The sequence below is a fragment of the Musca domestica genome, unplaced genomic scaffold (assembly GCF_030504385.1).
Source record: "Musca domestica strain aabys unplaced genomic scaffold, Musca_domestica.polishedcontigs.V.1.1 13, whole genome shotgun sequence".
Lineage (NCBI taxonomy): Eukaryota > Metazoa > Arthropoda > Insecta > Diptera > Muscidae > Musca > Musca domestica.
The window spans coordinates 5247607-5270938 of record NW_026712172.1 but is presented as its reverse complement, the minus strand read 5'-3'; the positions used below and the strand labels follow the sequence as shown (position 1 = coordinate 5270938).

Here is a 23332-nt window from a genome sequence, read left to right as displayed (position 1 = left end):
TTTACTGATTTTTTACTTGTTACAAATTTGTTTTGTTTATTTTTGTTCAACTAAAATGAAGATGACACATTTACATTTTATTGCCATATCTCTGAAAAAAATGAATTTATTTTAAAGGAAAGATATAATAATGAAAGCCTGATGATGTAAATTTCATCCTTTACTTTACATAAAATACGGGATTTTAGGTAAAGCTAATTTTTCTACATTTTTGTTAATCAATATTATAACATACTTTTAGGCTGAAAGGTAACGCTTTATAGTATATATTAATATATTCATAGAACATGTGTAATATTACTCATATTATATTACACTTATTCTATGAATATTACTTTTTACATCATATAATTCTTAAAATGTAGCACTTCGTTTAAGTTTCAAAATTGTTGGGCCCGCTTTGAAGTTTGCTACAAAAATGTTAATCGTAAAATGTGTAAAAATCACTTTAATGGACATGTCTTTAACAGGTTGTGGAAACTGCCTTTTATCAAAGTGGGGTAAGAAAGATAAGAGCTTCCCAGAAAATTGTAGAATCTTCTACTTCTGGAACCAAGCCCTTGTGAGCATATTACCCATATTTGTAAAACCAATTCATCTATAGCTGCCATCGAAGTATATCATGTTATTTCCGTCCATCTCATAGATCAGATTATACACTATTTTTAATCTAAACAGAAACGCTTTATGGGTCCAACAATTTTTGTCGAAAATGCTATAACTACCACTGCATTATTATTTTATTGTTTGAAAGTGCAATCCTTTCGGCATCGCCAGGCCATGCAGTAGATTCCAATTTCAATCCCATTATCAATTGTGTGCAGCTGTATTTCACCAATGACCGCACGAATATTGTCCTTTAAAGCGTCAATTTTCCCTATTTTTTCTTATCTTTAGCAAATAATAGTCCAACGATGTCTGATCTCAGCTCCGAGAAAAAGCCCACCGAAATCTGCTGGCCTATTCTATAACTTTTGTCTATTCAAAAGTTTATAACATTTATTTTGTATTATAACATAAACAAACAAATGAGGATTTAAACGAGTAAAGAAAGTCTTAAAGTCGGGCGGGCCGACTTTATGATACCCTACACCACTTTGCTAATTTAGTAGAGCTCCACATAACAATTAAAAGTTTTTATGCGAGAATTCAATCACACACGCTATGATTACAATTATAATTTAAAGTTCAAATGACTAAATATGCCGAAGCATTTGTATCTTTTAAAATCGGACTTGTATTGCCCATTTGGTGTACAATTAATTTGAAATCGGATAAAAATATATATGGGAACTATATCCAAATCGGAACCGATCTCGATAAAATTTTGCAAAGATATCGTTGTTACGGAGTGCATATTACGGCTGTGGGTAACAAATATGACAAATCGGATGAACTGTATATATGGGAGCTATAGCTATATCTGAACCGATCTTCACCAAATTTGACATACTACGACTCAATTCGGTCGTAAGTGCCAAATTTCATCCAATTTAGGCAAATATTAGACGTTTGGTGCACAATCAAAGGTAAACCGGACGAAGTTATGTATGGGAGCTATATCCAAATCTGAACCGATCTCGATAAAATTTAGCAAATTTATTTCTGAGCTGTATCTATATCTATAAAAGAGGAAAATGTTTGTATGTTTGTTTGTTTGTTTGTTTGTAATTTATGGGCTCGAAAACCGCTGAATAGATTTTCCTGAAAATTTCCATATATACTGCAACATCGCCTGAAAGTAACATAGGCTATATACATTTTTGAATTTCCACTTGGAACTGGAGATATAGCATCAGAATCGGAGGTACCTCCCAAAAATTTAGATTTTATATGCACATTGATGCACATTGATTGGTTGAAGACACAGTCTCCAAATTTGGAATACGTAACGGAATTTGGAACAAAAATAAGTTTGCCAAATTATATTGTAATCGGTTAAGATTTGGATATAGCTCCCATATGTATTTTCGGCCGATTTCAAGCATTTGATGCACCAAACACGCTATGTATCCCCAATTTCAATGAAATTTGAAACGTGTGATAGATTTTATCTAAAAAATTGATTTCCAAAATTATATTGAAATCGGTTCAGATTTGGATATAGCTCCCATATACATTTTCGGCCGATTTCATGTATTTGGTGGACCAAACACGACATGTATTTCCAATTGTAATGAAATTTAAAATAAGTAACGGAATTGGGAGCCAAAATGAAATTGTCAAATTAATACATGAAATCGGTCGAAAATATACCGATTTCATGTATTTGATGCACCAAACACGCTATGTATCTCTAATTTCAATGAAATTTGGAATGTGTAGCGGAAATTAAAACAAATATACATTTGTCAAATTATATTGAAATCGGTTCAGATTTGGATATAGCTCTCATATATATTTTCGACACGATATGTATGTTCGATTCCAAAGAAATTTGGAATATGTAACGGGATTTTGATTATGAGTGGCTAAATTTGGTACAAAAATAAATTTGACAAATTATATTCAAATACGCTCAGATGTGATTATAGCTCCCAAATATATACTCAGCCGATTTCACATATTTGATGCACCCAAAGCGAGAGAGACAAAATCTGGCACCAGCAAAAATTGCCAAATTATATTGAAATCAGTTGAGGTTTGGATATAGCTAACATATATATTTCGGCCGATTTCATACATATTATGCACCAAACACGATATATATGACCGATTCCAATGAAATTCAGAATGTGTGGAGGAATTTGGTTATAATAATAAATGTGATAAATTAATTGGAAATTAGTTAAGATTTGGATATAGCTCCCATATATATATTCTCGGCCGATTTCACATATTTGACGCACCAATTTCAATGAATTATGAAAGGTGTGGCGGAGTTTGGTTTAAAAGTAATTTTTTTAAAATTGTATTTAAATCGGATCAGATTGGGATATGATTTTAATAAGAACCATTGACCCACAACGCCTTAGGCTAACACTAAAAACAACACAACAATTTATTTGAAATACGATTATTACGGCGAAGTATGTTGCTATCTCGAATCCACTAATTACAATAGAAAAACCACTCTACTTAAAAAAATTGCAGTTTCCTGCACGCTTGGTATTTGCTATGAAATAAATAAATCCAAAGGACAAACCCTTCGTGTATGCATGTCATGTTACTGCTTTTGTAATGATTTTGTTTATTAACGCATTAAATTAGTGCAATATTTTTTTAATTTTTAAATTTGTTTTTCTTTATCCAACATATATTCGTAAATAAAATTTTGAATGCATATAAAATCAAAAGGGGTAGCGAAGCGCACCGGGTTCAGCTAGTTTGATATATATCCCCAAATATTGTTGTTACAGAGTGCATATTACGGCTGCGGAGGACAAAAATAACAAATCGGATGAACAGTATATATGGGAGCTATAGCAACATCTGAACCGATTTCGATCAAATTTGGCATACTTAGTTTCAGGTCCAATTTGATCGTACGTGCAAAATTCTATACTATTCGGACGAAGATATATATGGGAGCTATATCTAAATTTTGACCGATAATCTCCAATTTCAATAGGGTTCGTTCTTGGGCCAAACAAATGATTTGTGCAAAATTGCATCTGGATCGGGAAATAAATGCGAACTGTACTTTGTTTACAAAAATACATGGACAGACGGACGGACATGCATAAATCGACTCAGAATGTGATCTCGTTTCCTTTTGCCTGTTACAAACAAATGCACAAAGACATAATACCCTGACCACCTTGTGGTGTAGGGTATAAAAAATAAATATTGAGTAAAGTTGTTAAAAAGTTACAGAATACGGCCCCTGCTCTGCGGTTGAACTCCAAAACAGGGCACAAAACATTGATCCTGGCTTCGGCTTAAATCAGACATGAGCTAAGTGTTGCCATTCATGAAATAAGCACTAGCTGAAGAAAAACAACGTTACATTGCGGACCTTTTCGTATATCCAATTTTATATAGTATAAATAATATAGGCATTATGGTGCAAAAATAAGATCATAAACCAAAATAAGACGAAATGTCAAAATTTGTTTAAGTCCAGTGAAGTAGAGCGAAATGAAATAGAGTTTCTGAAAGTTTGGAAATTCTTACTGGGAAAATTTCTCCAGTAGGAGTCATTCAGTAACATCAGCTGTTAAATAATGAGTTGTTTTGTAAACAAACAAAATTAGATTGGTTAATTTTTTGAAGAAAAAAAAAATAATAATAAAACTTATTAAAAAAATGGACAAAGAAAACGTGAATTAAGAGGAAAAAAATAGTTTAAGAGTGGATGATGATCTATTGTCAAATCCAGCTAAAAACATAGCCAACCGTGGAACACCATTGTCCATGGACATGCAGGAGTAAAATGTTTTTTTTTTTTTGTTGAAGATATTTTGTGCATGGAAAGAGTTTATATATTTTTATTATTTGTTTTTTTTTTCTGTAATGAAAAAGTAAAAACAAAGAAACTGCATCAAAATATTTCTGCTGTTAAGGTTTGCCCCAAAGTTGTTTTGATGGATCAGCTGTTATCTTACAAATGATGCTCTTCGTCTAATTTTTACAATTTTTACTCTCGAGAGAAAAGAAGTTGTATTTTTTCTCAGTTACTTCTTAGGGAGTAAATGCTGCTGGGAAAGTAAACGAACGAACCTTAGGATTCCAATCAAAATAAGTGTTTTGATCAGCATGGTAAACATGGAACAATCATTGATTTCGAAACTATTTTATTTTTTTTTTTTTTGAAAACAATAAATACATACACAATATTGGCAGGAGTCGGGCACACTTAGAAAAAAAATGTAATCAGCTGTTAGCTCTTTCTTACCTTTTTATACCCTCCACTTTGGAAAGAAGGGTATATTAACTTTGTCATTCCGTTTGTAACATCCTTAAATATTCGTCGTAGACCCCATAAAGTATATATATTCATAATCAGCATAAAATTCTAAGTCGATTTAAATGAAAAAGATGTCCGTCTATCTGTCTGTTGAAATCACGATACAGCCCATATTATTTGACGTAGAGCGCCAAAATTTAGCAGAGCAATTTGTATTGTGTCTAGGATGGTTAGTATTGTAAATGATGATATATCGGCCCAAGTTCTGGTATAGCCCCCATATAACGGTACCTCCCGATATTCAGAATTTTGATGGTTTTTGCCACATTTTTTCACTGATTTGTCTAAAAATTGGTATTTGTGGGTAGTAATGGGTCCTAGTTCGTGTGGCGAAACATTGTATGTATAGGTCCACGTTTTGATATAGTTCCCATATAACGGTACCTCCCAATATTCGGTATTTTGATGATTTTTTAAACATTTTTTTCAATAATTTCTCTGAAAATTGGTAGTTGTAGATTATAATGGGCCCCAGTTCGTGTGGCGAGTCATTATAATTATAGGTCCACGTTTTGGTATAGCCCCCATATAACGGTACGTCCCGATGTTCGGATATTTGATGATTTTTGCCACATTTTTTCACGGATTTGTCTGAAAATTGGTATTTGTAGGTCATAATGGGTTCTCCTTTGGCGAAACATAGCATGTCTAGGTCCACGATTTGGTATAGCCCTCATATAATGGTACCTCCCGATATTCGGCATTTTAATAGTTTTTGCCACATTTCTTCTAATGTTTCCTTTACCCTAAGGTGGAGGGTGTTAAAAGTTTGGCCCGGACGAAATTAATGTGTTTTTACTTGTTTTATTGTACCATGAGTATAAGTAGAGTATAAATCTATATCTATAAAAGAGGAAAATGTTTGTATGTTTGTTTGTTTGTTTGTAATTTATGGACTCGAAAACCGCTGAACAGATTTTCCTGAAAATTTCTATGTATACTGCAACATCGCCTGAAAGTAACATAGGCTATATACATTTTTGAAATTCCACTTGGAACTGGAGATATAGCATCCGAATCGGAGGTACCTCCCAAAAATGTAGATTTTATATGCACATATCTATAGATCGATTACAGATGCAGTCTCCAAATTTGGAATGCGTAACGGATTTTGTAACAGAAATAATTTTGCCAAATTATATTGTAATCGGTTCAGATTTGGATATAGCTCCCATATATATTTTCGACCGATTTCGTTCATTTGATGTCTCAAACACGATGTGAATGTTCGATTCCAATGAAATTTGGAATGTGTGACGGGATTTGATCCGAAAATAAATTTGTCAAATTATATTGAAATCGGTTTAGATTTGGATATAGCTCCCATATATATTTTCGACCGATTTCAAGCATTTGATGCACCAAACACGCTATGTATCCCCAATTTCAATGAAATTTGAAACGTGTGATGGATTTTATTTGAGAAATCGATTTCCCAAATTATATTGAAATCGGTTCAGATTTGGATATAGCTCCCATATCGGCCGATTTCATGTATTTGGTGGACCAAACACGATATGTATTTCCAATTGTAATGAAATTTAAAATAAGTAACGGAATTGGGAGCCAAAATGAATTTGTCAAATTAAATTGAAATCGGTTCAGATTTGGATATAGCTCTTATATATTTTTTCGACCGATTTCATATATTTTATGCACCATACACGATACGTATGTTCTATTCCAAAGAAATTTGGAATATGTAACGGGATTTTGAATAGAAAATAAATTAGTTATATTATATTAAAATCGGTTCAGATTTGGATATAGCTCCCATATATATTTTCCTCCGATTTCACATATTTGATGCACAAACACGATACGTATTTCCGATTCGGCATGAGTGACTTCATTTGGTACAACAATAAATTTGACAAATTATATTCTATATATATATATTATATATTATATATATATTATATATTATATTCAAATACGCTCAGATTTGATTATAGCTCTCATATATAATCTCGGCCGATTTCACATATTTGAGAGACGAAATCTGGCACCAGAAAAAATTTTCAAATTATATTGAAATCAGTTGGGGTTTGGGTATAGCTTACATATATATTTCGGCGATTTCATACATGTTATGCACCAAACACGATATATATGACCGATACCAATGAAATCCAGAATGTGTGGCTATATCTATTTCTTCACCCAACACTATATTTAGTACTAATTAGTACTTTTCATACAATTATAGTACACATTTCCTAAATCACCTCCATATCTCAAACACAGATCCCATTCGTAATCTTAATATCAAATTTCAGGATTTCAGTTTTATTCCTGCACCCAATGCTAAATATAGTACCACACAATATTTTTCCACAAAAATTGGAAGCATTTCCAAATCAAAGCTACATCGTAATCACAGACACCAAGAGTATACCAAATTTAATTCAATTTAGTACTTTTCGAACGAATCTCCAAACCCACCTCCAAATCTAATACTCAGATACCAACAGTAATTTTAAAATCAAATTTCAGTAATTCGCTCTGTAATTTTCCCCATTTCCAAATTTAGTACCATTAGTACAGTTATAATACACACTTCCAAAATCACAGCGACCCTAATATAAACAAATTACAAACTTCTAGAACTATCTGTTCACCCAGTACCAAATTGTACCAAATATAGTACCATTTAGTGCTTTCGTGCATTTGTAGAGTGGGCATGTGTTAAACAAACCTACCACCAACAGGGATTCCAATACAAAATTCCAAATTTAGTACCATTTTGTATAGTTCGCACATTTAGTACGCAGTTCCAAAACCACCTTCATTGATATACTTTCCCACCATGATCCTCATACCGAATGTAACGGATAGGGCTACCGTTCACATAATACCAAAGGGTACCATTTTAGAAGTTTAGTACTATTTTAGAACTTTTCGAAACCTTAAAGTTTGAATTTCCAAAACCCCTTGGGAACATCTATTCTGCACTCCATCAGTGCCTCTCATTGTAAATTTCAGGATTCCAGTTCTATCGGTCCACCCCAATTCCAATTTGTACGAAATGTGGTACCATTTAGTACACATAAGTACAAATATCCATAACCAAAGATTTTTAATGTATTTCCTGCAATTATTTTATTGATTATGCTATGACAATGTTCTCAATTTTACAGGATACCGATAAATCCAATCAGTCTCAACAAAAACCTGCTACGACTCCAGCAAAGGATACCACTTCTCGGTAAGTTCTCAAATCATACAATGTTTAATGCCAACATAAGCTAACCAATATTATCGTTTTGTTTTTCGTAGAACTAAAAACCCCATTAAAACCTCCATAAGGACGTCGTTTACCCGTTTCAGTCCCCGAACAAATCATTACGTCTCTATGGTCAACACCTCAAACGCCTCGGCAATTTATCCAGGCCGTATGAGTCAAAAGGATCGTCGTCTTTTGAAAATGATCCTGGTTATATTTGTTTCGTTCGTAATCTGCTATTTGCCCATAACGCTGACGAAAATCTGGAAAGGACTATCCGATAACCACATCTTCAATATAAGCGGCTATTTGTTGGTCTACTTGACGACCTGTATCAATCCGATTATATACGTTCTGATGTCGTCGGAATATCGTCAAGCCTATTGGAATCTGTTGAGGTGTCGGTGTGAAGGCAATTCCCAGAATAAAGAGTTCAATCGAAAGCCCAAATCATAACTTTTTGAACTGTGCAAAAGTTTTAGGTTTAAGAAACGTTTGTATCTTAAAATTTAGATTTCCGTTTTTTGTACATTCTTTATAAGATTCATTTTTTTGTGTACTACACGCACTCTCATAATACATGAATGTTTAAAAAAAATAAACACACATACACACACCCAATTACTTGTTGCTATATTATGTACGACGTGTGCCAAATTTGGATCAACTCCGGTAAGTATTTCAAAATGTAGGCTTTTTTGAAAGAGTTAGCAAGACGGTGTTGTGATACTTTTCCATTCTGGTCTGTTTTGGGTCAGTGGTTTTACTTGTCTTCCCCATACAGTTTGTTTTAATCTTCCCATGGCGGTACAGTAATATATATAAAATATATGCCCATTTTCAATACCAAAAATTTTGGATGGACAGACGGACGGACATTGCTGAATCGACATAGAATTCTATGCAGATCAAGAATATATGCGCTTTGTGGGGTCTGAAATGTCTATTTCGAGATACAAACGGAATGGCAAACTTAATCTACCCTCCATAATATGGTGTACAGGGTGAAATAAATAAAACCACAATTTTAATTTTATTGAATGAAAGCAAAAAATGTCGGAAATAGCATCAAATTTTAGAATAGGTTTAGATTTGTTCGAATTGGTGATCTTGGCACGAATTATGGCCTTCAAACGGCCCATGACACCGTCACACGCTGCCCTAATATTGCTCTGCTGTATTTTGGCCCATTCCCGGCGAAGCGCTTGCTTGAGGTGATCGACACTTTGTTATTTTTTAGAGCCACAGTAGTCCAACGGATTGGTATCCGGAGATTTTGGTGGCCATTGTGCCCTGGAAATGAAGCGAAGAACCTCATTTTGTAACCATTCTTGGGTGGCGCGTGCTGAGTGCGATGGTGCTGAGTATGTCCAAGGTCTCTGGCCAAAATGTTTGCGTGCCCAAGGCTTTAATACACCATCCAGAATATTTTCGCGATAATATTCGGCATTTATTCTGATGCCACGGTCGATTATTACGAGCGGAGAGCGACATGCACATTTTCAGCTGACCTCTTTGGCAAGTAAACACGATAATATTGTTTGTTTACAAACTGCTGGACAACAAATGTTTTCAGCAGTTCACCACTTTCGGCCAAGCGTAGCAACTCTTTAGCTCTTTTGAGTCTATTTTCTTTCTGTTGCGGTATAAGTACTTGGCTTTACCCCGAGCTCATTTTTCAATATTGGAATGGAATATTGCGATATATTCAGCTCACGAGTCATTCTTCGGCCACTGCGACGCGGGTTTCGATAAAGTCGCTTCTTTACTTTTCGAGCTATGTCTACTGATTTTGCTGTTTTCTTCCGTCGACTTCCTTGACGTCGGGCTACGCTACCAGTATCACGGTAACGAGCGATGGTACGAGATACAAAAAATTTATTCACCTTTAAATGCTGGAGTACTCTAACGATAGCCACTTGCGGTTTTCCAGCCAAATATAAAGAAATCACACTATCACGCTTGAATTCCATCACGAATAACGTTTTTATACCCTACACCACATAGTGGTAAGGGTATTTTGTCTGTGTGCATTTGTTTGTAACATGGAGAAGGAAGCGAGATAGACCCATAGTTACTTGTGAGGATCTCCATAGAATCACTTTTTGAGTTGATTTATGCATACCAGTCCATCTGTCCATGTATTCTTGTGAATAAAATACAGGTCGCATTTATTATCCGATTGAGATGAAATTTTCCACACAACATTTGTTGGACCCAAGGACGAACCCTATTGAAATCGGACTTATGAAAATCGGTAAAAAATTAGATATAGCTCCCATATATATCTTCGTCCGATTTCCTTTTTATTGTGCACCAAACGTGTAGTATCAGCCCGAATAGTATGGAATTTTGCACATACAACAAAATTGGGCCTGAAAATAAGTATGCCAAATTTGGTCGAAATCGGTTCAGATATAGCTATAGCTCCCATACATATTCTTCATCCGATTTGTTATTTTTGTCCTCCGCAGCCGTAATATGCACTCTGTAACAACAATATTTAGGGAAATATATCAAATGCAGCTCAGAAATACCTTTGCTAAATTTTATCGAGATCGGTTCAGATTTGGATATAGCTCCCATTTATAACTTGGTTCGATTTACCTTTTATTGTGCACCAAACGTATAATATTTGCCCAAGTGGGATGGAATTTTGCACATACGACCGAATTGAGTCTAGAAGGTAGTATGCCAAATTTGGTGAAGATCGGTTCAGATATAGCTATAGCTCCCATATATCATCCGATTTGTTATATTTGTTACCCACAGTCGTAAGATGCACTCCCTAACAACGATATTCAGGGAAATATATCAAATACAGCTCAGAAATATCTTTGCCAAATTTTATCGATGTCGGTTCAGATTTGGATATAGCTCCCATATATATCTTTATCTGATTTCAAATTAATTGTGCACCAAATGGGCAATACAAGTCCGAATTTGAAAGATACAAATGCTTCGGCATATTTAGTCCTTTGAACTTTAAATTATAATTATAATCATAGCGTGTATGATTAAATTCTCCCATAAAAACTTTCAATTGTTATGTGGAGCTCAACTAAATTAGCAAAGTGGTGTAGGGTATCATAAAGTCGGCCCCGCCCGACTTTATGACTTTCTTTACTGTTTTTTTTTTCTGGAAAATTCTCGGCAAAATGCTTTTGTACGCTTATAAACAATACAATGAACTGTCACTGGAATAATTTTAACAGCTGTCGGACGAGTGGCTTAGAAATGACAGCAGTCTGAAGTTGGTTGCAGTTTTTTCATCTCACCCTGATTTCATTAATTTCGATTTGGTGTGGCGTGTTATAATTTTTTTGTGGCGTTTTTGCTATTAGTTCAGAAAAGCAAAACTCCAAAGGGGTTTTTATTTATTTTTATGACCTTTTAAAATATAAGCATGGTAGAACTAAGAAGGTAAAGTCATGCAATCATATGTTTACAATTGTTTTCAAATTTGACAATGAGATGTTGTCAAATGTATAAATACATCTCATTGTCAAAATCTATATTCAAAAATCCATTGTATACACACAAAATCCGATGCATTGAAATTTGACAAGGTAAATTACAGAAAACGCAGAGCTGGGAATGCTAATTTGAAATGAGGTTGCCGTTATTTCATTGTACCATGAATGTTGTTGTTGGAACATGTGCATGTTGGAACATTTTCTGTAGGAAGGAAGTAGTTTGGGATTGTTTGATTGAAATTGTCCATATGAAATTAGTAACTGTGTCAGCCGATTAAGTAACTTTGAATGTCTTTGTTCCATCTTCCAGCTGAATTGATTAATACAAAATGTACCTCCAGGTGTTGATATGTAAAATATTAATACGAGTCTATAATTGATAAGTCTAATAAAAATATTATGAAGTGCCAGGTTTGGACTCTATCAACTTTAGCTATGAGATATGTGTATACTTTATTTTTATAATTATTCAAAATATCGACTCTTTATGGGGAAGGTACCAGAAGAAGTTAACCAATAAATTCCATACTCACATCAGATATTGTGCTGGTAGAAATATTGGGACTTTCAGAGGATTCATACGTTCATTTTACAATTAATGTAGGTTATTGGAATGCAAATGTTTACCAGTTATGGACAAGGTACCCTAGGAGTGGTCCGACCTCTACCATCTTCCAAGAAAAAGAATCAGATGTTTATTTTGTATTGACCCTTTATGGCCAAGGTAACAGAAGAAGTCGACCGCTATATTCCATCATCACACTAGATATTGTGTTGATAGAAATATGGGATGTGTGACCAACCAGACGAACGGACGGACACTGCCAGATCAAAGTGAGACCTAGGGTCTAATGCCGTTATTTCGATTAGGCATATAGCCGGTATAAAAATAATAAAAAATTTACAAATCAATATTAGCTCTGTTCTTGCCCTATGCAAGAATTAAAAAAAATAATAAGTAGTTATTTGCAGATTCTGGAATACAACGTTTGTAACCTATGTTGAAAACAGTTCGTGCAATATAAAATAATGACAAAATATAAAAAAATAAATACTTGTAATACGGAAGTTGATGTGTTTGAGGAACGCTTCAGGAAAATATAAGTGAAGGGTTGTGCCAGAAAGAAAGTCCTTTGGATTGTAGAAATATCATTCAGAGATAGATTCAAATATTTGGATGTTTTGAATATATTTTTCAATTTAATGGAAATGCGCGAGTCTACATAGGTAAGGTATGTGGTATTTAGGAGTCATTTGTTAGAATTATTAATAGCAAAACTAGCATTGGGTCTGTTTTAATGTTCGCATTTCCAATATGGCTCCCAGATTCTCCAACTGTAATGAAAGAGTTTGGAATAATTGAAAAAAAACACTTCGCGTTACTTACAACACTAAAGCGTTACTCAAATCCCAGTATATGATACACGTTTGATTAAGAAGTATACTAATAGCATTCAAACTTATTTATTCAGGAAACTGTTAATAAACCATGTGGAAAAATACCAATTACAAAATTATATTGAGAAGAAATTTGGAAGGTATGGTAGAATTTGGCCTAAAACTTTATTTGTCAAATTATGTTGAAATCGATTCAGATTTGGCTATATCTCGCGATTTCATGTATTTTATGCACAAAACACGCTAGGTATGTCGAATTTCAATTAAATTTGACAATGAAATAATGAGATCGGCTTAGATTTGGGTGTGGCAAGCAGATTGCAGGTTCCCCTATGCTCGACATTCGCGATGACAATAAATTAATCGTAAGGCCAAACTCTTCGTGTATGCGGACTAAATTTGACACGTTCCCGTTTTTTACGTGGTCAGTTGTACGTGGCATGTTAAAGCGTTTGTAGACCAAGCGATTTGTTTGTTTATAGTCCAGAAGAAAAACGAAAAAAATGCTTGAATCGGATATTTTTATGGATACACCCTTAGTAATATTGGAGTATATAAATATAACCTATTATATTAAGAAATTATTTTCCTAATTGTAAAACTTAATGCTATTTACATTTTTCTTGTTCATTAATTTCGTATCTGACAGCATTTGTATACCAATTCATCAGCTACAACAACTAAAATTTTACAAAAAAAACATTGTTGTGATAGAAACTAAAAAGTAATGTTGACAATCAATTATAATTTGAAAAACGTAAATAACGAAAAACTAAATAATTATTTTTAAACAGTTTGGAGAAAGTAACGAAACTCCGGAGTTCCCGCGCGTTCTAATCCTTAAAAAATGTCTACATTATCTGGATGGTTTTATATTTTACATCTCTTTCGAAAAAATCCGTATCAGAACATTTGGAGTTGAACTAGATATACCCGTCCGGCTAGTGCACACGATAGCTCTCGAGAGAGATGGGAGATGGCCGGTATTGTTTACTACTTCTGCTATTTCCCCCCCCAAAAATCAAACTCAAAATGTTGCTAAGTAAGAATGCCCGAAATAGTTCAAACTTTCCACATTTTAATGTATAAACAACTTAGGTCAGGTGCGATTATGGACAATATTGACCCATTCGCCAGCGTATCTTTACTTCAAATGGTGAACATTTTGAATAATATCGCTAGGGAGGTGTGAAATTAATGTCCGATATTCCTCAAACATCGAGCGTCCAACATTTTCTACCAACTTTACGTCTCCAATGAATATGTGATATGTAGATCCTTCTTTCTGGTCATTTCCCCACGAAGGGTATACATAAATGGCCATCTGTCGAGATTAATAAGCATTGTCGGGTTTTATTGTGATATTAACAAACGGACGTTTATTTCGAGGAGTTACAAAAGGAATGACAAACTTAATAATATAATCCCTAAAGGATGTTGGAGACTATTAAAAAGGAATGTTATGTTTATATGTTCACTATGTTCTGTTTATAGTGAACACAACAGCAGCGACATCAGGCAAAAGTCCTCAAGTTCCGACTGGTGGCATCGACCGTAGCAATGCTCAGCCATTATCTTTTGGCATCATCAATGCGATTTTAACTTAGATACTATTACCGCCAAAAAAAGGTATCTATATCGCCATAACAGCCGATGCACAGTGGTCGACGTCGTATGGGAACAGCGTCCAAAAATACTTTCAGTGCAGATATCAATATGGTTGATGGGATAAAAATAAAAAATGTGACAAAATGGATATGGTCGATGCATGTTTCGGCATGGTCACCTTAAAACGTACCTCCCGAATAAAGGTTATTTGCCCAATTTTTGTCACATTTCTACACTAGATTGTTCTGTTAATTGACATTTTACGTTCAAAAGAGCTAAAAAATAGTCTTACTGAAAATTATTTGGAACGGCCCGCCTTTAGGTAGAGTCCCCCTGTAAAGGTACCTTCAAAAATAGAGGTATTTTTTATACAAATCAATTCCAAATTTGATTATTTTTTTGTAAACAAAATAGACAATTTTTCTGTAAACAAAATAAACAATTCAATATAAAATTAAATCAAAGTTACTAATGGATATTTATAAATTTCAGTGTTATTCAAGTAAATCAAATGCAGATTTTAATAATATAGATTTTTTATTGATTGGTAACGTTCGCTGTCCCGTTATAAAAGGGTCAGAGCTCAGAAGAAAACGGTTAATAAGATCTGTGTTTGTTGAAACACGAGATTTTTTTCGGGTATGATTTAGTCGAAACTTTTTTATATCTTTGTTTCTAGACTCCACGGCCACCTCCTATAATTCTCCAATCGATACAATGACAAATTTATAATGTCGGGTGCATGTATTAACATTTTATTAGCTGCGGGTGGAAGATAGTGCCATGGATATCTATTTGTTAACTCTTTAGCCTTTTCCTGTGCAGAGTCCTTAAATTTTTCGACATTAATATTATACCCAGAAGACAATGCAGGCAACATTATTAAACACCCCTCAATTATATCCTTATCAATCCCAAACAACAATAACATATCCTATGTTACTAGCACCATAGAACTGACAAAATTGGAGCGAAGTCACTTCAGTATATTGGGCATAACATACAAATCTGCCAAAATCTGAAAGTTAAATTAGCACTTCTAGAATCTTAGGACCATTACAAATGGCGTGAAAAAAATCACATTGGAGGATTCAGGGGGGAAGACAATTAAAACTTTAACTGAAATCCAATTTTATTTTCAAAATTAATCTTAAAGGCCACTCAGAACACTCACATCGTCTATATTATACACAACTACTAAACACACAAATTACTGCACTAAAAATAAGTCAATACCTTGCTTTTCAATAATAATGCCAAGAGTTGTCATTTTAAAATGTATTTAATTTTTTAATACAGATCTATTTTTACTCTTTTTTTTACTGATCCCACTGAAAAAAGCAACTAACTACATTTTCTCTTTTTTGATGCTAATTTCGAAGTGTACCGTTAGAAAAGGAGTCAAGATTATTATGTTTTCTAAAAAGCTTAACCTCTTAAGAGTTCATACGTACACATTTGACAATAAATATCTGATTTTCATTTTTTGAATTTTGGCCAATTGCAGCGACCACTGTGCGATGGTCGCTTTCCGCTCGTATTAATCGTGGTGGCATCAGAATATTATCGGTCAACAGGACTCGGCACCATCGCAATCAGCACGCGCCACCCGAGATTGGCTACAAAGTGAGGTTTCACTGTTCATTTCCAGCGCACAATGACCAACAAAATCTCCGGATACCAATCCGTTGGACTATTGTGTCTGGAGTATTTTGGAAGGCAAAGTTGGCACTAAAAAATACCAAAGTGTCGATCAACTAAAGCAAGCGCTTCCCTGGGAATGGGTCAAAATATCGCAGAGCAACATTGGGACAGCGTGTGACGGTTTCATTGGCGGTTTGAAGGCCATAATTCATGCCAAAGGCAAACAATTCGAACAAATCTAAACTTATTTTAAAAGTTGATCCAACTTCCCACATTTTTTTTTATTCAATAAAATTTAAACAAAAATGTAAAAATTATGGCGTTTGACTTTGTTGCAGTTTTGTATCTCACCCTGTAAAGATAAGCTAAAGATCATCTGTATATGGAATTCCTAAAGATCTCCTTAAGATGAAGGTTCCAAGAGATGAGGTCTGCTAATTATACTCAACGTACGCTTCGTCCCAATCTAAATTGAAATAACTGAAGAGTTCTAAACCTCTCGCTTTCGAACAGTTGTTATAAAGAAAAAACTAGATTCAGGATTGAATACTTCTTTTTTCGAATGCAATGGAAGACGTTTGACACAGAGTGAGTAAATTTATTTAATTTTATAAAGATACTATAAATAATTAAAAAGAAATTGTTCAATTTCGCCATTGTAGGAATAAGAATATTTCGCTTATTTATTTTGCAATGATTTATTTGTAATTTTTAATTGATTTTTTCTTCTTCTTTCAGTTTATTTTTGTCATTTTAATTATTATAATATTAAAGTGTATAAATGCATTTGAATAATTGATATTTGTTATTAAATTGTTTTTATTTATTTATTTATTATAAATAATAATCAATTGTTTTATTGTTGTTTGTTGTATTGTTTATTTATGTTTATTATTATTGTTATTATTTTGTTGCTTAATTTAAATATAATAAATATTTAGTATAATAATAATAATAATAATAATTATAATATTATTGTTATCGTTTGTAATTTTCCTCAATGCTAATCAAAAAATTTAACTAGAATTTAGTAACACAACTATGTTTCATTGTTTGCAAGTAATTTGGGGCAAATGCTGGCCATTTCTTTTTCTTTTTTTTCTGCCAAACGATTGCAATTGATTTAGTCTAAGCCTACTTTCTGGTAATAAAGATTTAATTTTTATATTTTTTAGACTGTGAAATAGGAAATTCTATAAAAAAAATTAAACATTTCTTGTTTTGTTTTTTCTTTGATTTCAGACATTTGCAACGCTGGATTTTTGTTTAATTTTACAAAATATCTATTTTTTCTTTATTTCGTAACTTTTTGAATCCAACCGTGATAACTACCGAAGGGCCAAATGTTTTGCAATTTTTGTTCCAAATCGAAAAATATTCAAGGACCATATTATTATGTTTCTTGTAGTTGTATTTATTCATGTCTTACATTAGCTATTATTGAGTCTAGTTATTTTTTCAAGAGGGTTTAAACGGGTTTCTAATCGATTCTAAACTATTTAACAGATTATGATTAAAATATGTCGCTGTGGGAAAGATTGATGATGTACATTATTTGATTATCATTTTGTTGTCGTACTATGCGTTGTATATGTGAATGTGTTTATGTAATTGTAATACGCTGCTTATCGCCTGCATTTGATTCATGTATCTGATCGAAAAAGAAAACATGTTTTTCCCAATCTTAATACGGTGATCAGTCAACAAATGCAATACATAAACTTCGTCTGTGTATATGAATTGTATATGTATGTATGTATGTATATGTATTTATGACTATAGTGCATTGCTTTTTATTTTTGTATACAATTATATTTGACTATGTTATTGTACATTCCAATGTAATTATAATTTGTTAAGTACAAAATTGTTCAGTATATTTATGATATATGTTCAGCAATTTAAAGAAATTAAGTACCAAAGCAAAGCCGCGCTACATTTTTCAATTCTCTGCAAAGTGATAATAATAAAAGTCTGTGACTAAGCTCAACTAACATTAAAATATTTATAGAACGTTCTATAAGAGTTCCCAATATGATTAGAAGGTCAGCAAATCGGTGTTGGAAGATTTCTAAAAACAAGCTCGTTCATCATCTGCAGGCTTTTGAAGAACGTGGAGGGATAAAGCTCTTGTATGTTTTTTTGTTATAGCAATTATATGCAAGAGTTTTATTCAGCGTGAAAGAATCGCATGAATGAGTGAACATTGAAGGATACTTTTGTCATTTGTAATAAATTTTTGTTCCCACACTTTGTGGACAACACAGCTCACTCAGAGCTTGGAGATTTGCTAACTCAGCAGCCACTGTTCGTTTTCATCCGGTGGAATCCATATACACCACCAGCACTACATCTTACCAAAACTAGCCTTTTATAGATGCAAAGAGACCAAAGCAATTCGGAGCAGACGTATTGGGATATAATAAAACTGACTGCTGTGGGAATTTCATTGGTTATTACCTTTATTTTACTGTATTTCCTTCCATCTCTATCAAAAAACAAATAAGCAAAGGCTATAGTCGAGCGGGACCGACCATGTGATACCCTACAACATTACAATATGTTCGAGGTCGCCTTTGTCCGAATCCGTTTTGGATGATTTCGTTTTTTAAATAATGTCAAAGAGCCCTACACAGATGTTACCCTTAGGTTTCTGTCCCGGGGAATTTGGCCAATATTTACGCACTCCGTCGTGTTGTTAGGTATTAAAAAAAATTCACACGAAAGTTGTGGTCCATTTTACAGCTAAATGTAATCCATCAAAAATGCTAGACTTCTTCCCTGTCCTTAACTCTCTTCTTATGCGAAACTCCGTGTCGATTGGTTTTCAATTGTGGGCTATAGAGCGACTACAAAATTAGAAAATTTTAATTTTTTTTAGTAAATAGGCTTTAATTCTGACCCCTATGAAAAATTTCGTGAGGATCGGACTACAATTGTGGCATGTATATAATACTATCAAAACGTAGGCGATAAAAAATTTGGCAAAAATAGAAAATAATGGAACAAAAAATATTCACTTCTTTATTGGTATATTTTCCCGCGATTTTTTTAGATTTTTTCTTTTTCTGGCAAGAGACCATTCCGAATTAATGGGAATTGTGAAAATCGGGATGGGAATTGTGAAGATCTATTTCTTTTACATATATATTGTACCCATTAATGCCCAGAAGTGATCTTTTAATGTTTCTTGATATGACTGGGATTAAAAATATTCTCGGTTTAGTGGCAATTTTCATATTTTCTTACATAAAAGTTTGGGTCTATTTTACCCGCTAAATATTGTCCTATGGCCGAAGCCAAATTGGTAGGCTTCTGCCCAGTCCTAAACTCTAGCTCCATGTAAATTTTCGCATTGATTGGTTCATAATTGTGGCCTATAGAGCAACTGCAAAATCAGGAAAAACCCCTAAATACTTTTGCAACCATCTCCAAAAACAATAGGCTTTTATTCTGACCCCACCTCCATGTTCAATTTAATGAGGATCGGACCATAATTGCGACCTGTAGCTTGATTACAAATTAACATGGACAGACGGACGGACATACATAGCTAGATGGACTCAGCTCGGCGAGATAGGAAGATCCATATATAGGTTCCTATGTGGCAAACCAATATTTCGAGGTGTTACATAATTTCTGGCTCAATCAACACATAGTGTTGTAGGGTATAAATATGGATTTTTTATGTCAGTTGAATTCTTTGCTTTTGAACATTTAAAAAAACGAACAGCTAGATTATACACCGGGTGTATTTACATGGTGACATGATAATTAAAAATCTGCAAAAAAATGTATCTCTTTTGTGCATAATATTGAAGTGTATAGTTTTGTTGTCTAGCAGAATAAGGCTAAGCTATAAATTCACCTCCTGTGTTGTAGTATTAAAATTTACCTTGGTTATGCCATGTGGTGTCATTTTATCTCTACAGCGATAAAAGTTCTCTCATCGAGTGCATCGCGATCTGTGCATTTTTTTTAATATTTTATAATGTCAGATACATTTTAAAGACATAGATGAGCAAATATAAGACACTACATAGACTTTTTAATCGGCAAAAGTTACAGATTATGGCCTGCAGGTGGATTAATCTCAAAGATCTTAAACGAAACGCTATACTATATAAAATACATGCTGTACAGTGCTATATAACATACATATATTAAATTTATCTTACACTTGTGCTCCTTCCTCTTGCACTTTCTCTTTAAGATAACTAATTGTGTGAAGCGCCTTAAAGTATGTTATAAAATACTTAATAGAAATGGCGTTGGTAGTGGAAAAATATGTTATGTCACGATATCGTGATATAGCATTATGTTATAATTTAACAGAACTGACACTTTTTAAGGGTTATTGTTGATTTTTATCGATTGAATGCATAGACAAATGAAGATATAGACAACGAAAAGTTAGTTTTGTTATTTTATCCAGATGGCGCTCATCATGTTTTGCATAGTCAACATGCTTATTTACGCGTTCAAGCCACTCGACTTCGAAAACACATTTTATCGGTTTTCAAGAATTTTACTTGATTATTCCTGAATTTTTCGATGTCACTACATAGTTTTCACTTGTCTTTTATTATGGAAGAATTTTCAACTGACAAATATCCTACAGTTTTTGTTAATTTTAACGTTTTAGAATTGAGTGACTTCAAAATTCCCACTCAAACCCCTGAAACGATATAGACGACATCTGCTGATCCGATTTTTTTCGAAGATGAACGGTGAGAGTATTTCGTTGTCTATATTTTCATTTGTCTATGGCATGTATGGCATACCTGATATTTTTTCCGCGTATTTCCGCCATTTTTCGGCGATATCGAAATAACATATTTTTCTAAAATGTCCAAATGTCTGTTATGTCGCCTGCCACCTATTACCTGATAGAAAAATTAATGCCCATATGCATTTTGTCCAATCTTTATAGTTTTATGTCTTTGGTACTAGATACCATGGTCATAGACAAATTAAGATATAGACAACGAAAAGTTAGTTTGGTCTTTTTTTCCAGGTGGCTCTCATCATGTTTTGCATAGTCAACATGCTCATTTACGCGTTCAAGCCACTCGACTTCGAAAACACATTTCATCGTTTTTCAAGAATTTCACTTGATTATTCCGGAATTTTTTGATGTCATCTCGTAATTTCCACATTTATTTTATTATGGAACAATTTCCAACTGACAAATATCCTACAGTTTTTGTTATTTTTAACGTTTTAGAATTGAGTGATTTCAATATTCCCACTCAAACCCCTGAAACGATATAGACGACATCTGCTGATTCGATTTTTTTCGAAGATAAACGGTGAGAGCATTTCGTTGTCTATATTTTCATTTGTCTATGCCATGGTACAATAAAAAGGTAAGGTAGGGCACCCAGCTGATTTCAATTTTTTTTCTAAGTGTGCCCAATTTAGTGTATTTATTTGTTGTTTTGAAAAAAAAAACAAAATATTTTCAAAATCAATGATTGGAAGAAACTTAAATTGCGGAGCGCGCATTAATAATATTAACTAGATTTGCCATGGAAATGAAAGATTGAAGACTTAGGATCATATTTCTGAGAGAACATCCAGGCATTTCATTCATCTTTCGCGCTATTTGATTCATTTTAGAAATGAACAAAAAATACCAAATAAATAAAAACAACTTGTTGCTTATAAATTAAAATAATTCTGACAGAAAGCGGGCATAGCCTCAGAGCTGTATTTCTGTAGTTTTACGAAGCTGTTCTACCTCCTTATTGTAACATGCTAGATACTAGCCTTTAGCAATGTTAAGATATTTTAACAGCAAATGTCACATTCGTTTAACTGTAAATGTCAATGGAATACTATTTTAGGTCCAACTTTTTTAGTTTACTGAAAAAAGTATTCGTAATGCTGTTTTTAATTGTGTTTTTATTTTTTTGACATTTGTATTTTGGGAGCATCGCCTCTACATATTTTTTTTTTCACATAAACTTTTTTCTAGTTTTTTTGTAAAGCGATTTGGAAGTTATAGTCAAATTATAGATTTTTTAGACCAGGATTTTTTATAAAACCCCCAAAAAGTCGAAAAAGGGCCCATTATGGGGGTCAACAAAATTAATGCCAAATTATAGCTGACACTCTCACCTTTCCAAAATGCTACAATTTGTCCTAATACCTTATTTCAACGGCATGTCATTTCCTTCAAATATTTGTTCACTGAGTCAATAACTTAATTTTTAAATAAATAAACAAACTATCAAAAACAGTAGTTAGTCGGTGCTGGAACCTTTCAATTGACCGAAACGACGGGTTTATTTTTAGGTTGTAACCCCACTGTACAGTCGTTAAAAAACTTCTAATGATTTATGGGACAACCAGAGTAACCTTAAATGCACAAAAATCGTTTCCCCTTCTACGCACATTGGGAACTTTGAATGCTAACTACATAGTAGATATATTTATAATCGCAATACCTATGTTTAGTATATAATAATAGCATATTGTATACCAATATATGTATGTACGTATGTATGTATGTATAGATTATATTATTTATAGTATTTATGTTTAAATATACTCCATATGTCTGTATGCTTGTATATAGGTATGCAGATATAAAACAGTAGATAGATAGATCGATAAATAGGCGCAGAATTGAGTAACAAACAAAACTAAAAGCCTTACACCGATTCCAAATGCTCTGCAATTTCGAGTATGGGACTTTCGCTAAGCGGTTTGATAACAGTCTGCCAATTTGGTGTGTATAAATTTATTTGTGAAGAAGCCGTTGCGGATGCTTGCATTGGTGGTGGTTTTTTCGATAGAGGGGCTGTGTTTGTCGTATTGGTTGAGCATGATGATGACGTGGATGATGATGATGACGATGCCGATGCCGACGATGCGGTGGAGGACGAGGATGAGGAGGAACAGGTGTTCGAGGTGGATGGATTGATGGAGGATGATGAGGCGGGTGCCAGCGACGCTGAAGCTAGAGCAGCCACAGACGATGATGATGATAGTGCTAGTGATGGTGTTGTTGTACATGACGATGGCTGTACACGGAGGGGAGGAAAGAAGAACAATCGATCGATT

The 23332-nt window shown here is 33.7% G+C and overlaps 2 protein-coding genes across 3 annotated transcripts in view; one reads left to right on the top strand and one right to left on the bottom strand.

Annotated features, from left to right (window-relative positions):
- LOC101888937 (G-protein coupled receptor moody) overlaps positions 1 to 8747 on the top strand; it is a 40662-nt gene extending 31915 nt beyond the window's left edge. For both annotated transcript variants that reach the window (XM_059118554.1, XM_005179909.4), the window contains exons 5-6: positions 8050 to 8117; positions 8189 to 8747. In XM_059118554.1, the coding sequence (XP_058974537.1) occupies positions 8050 to 8117; positions 8189 to 8591 (471 nt within the window). In that variant the 3' untranslated portion in view covers positions 8592 to 8747. The remainder of the gene's footprint in view (positions 1 to 8049; positions 8118 to 8188) is intronic.
- Positions 8748 to 18051: 9304 nt separating this feature from the next.
- Positions 18052 to 23332, bottom strand: part of LOC101889633 (serine/threonine-protein kinase par-1) — a 42043-nt gene continuing 36762 nt past the window's right edge. Inside the window, exon 14 of the mRNA XM_020035514.2 lies at positions 18052 to 23292. Coding sequence (XP_019891073.2) covers positions 22921 to 23292 — 372 coding nt within the window. The 3' untranslated portion in view covers positions 18052 to 22920. The remainder of the gene's footprint in view (positions 23293 to 23332) is intronic.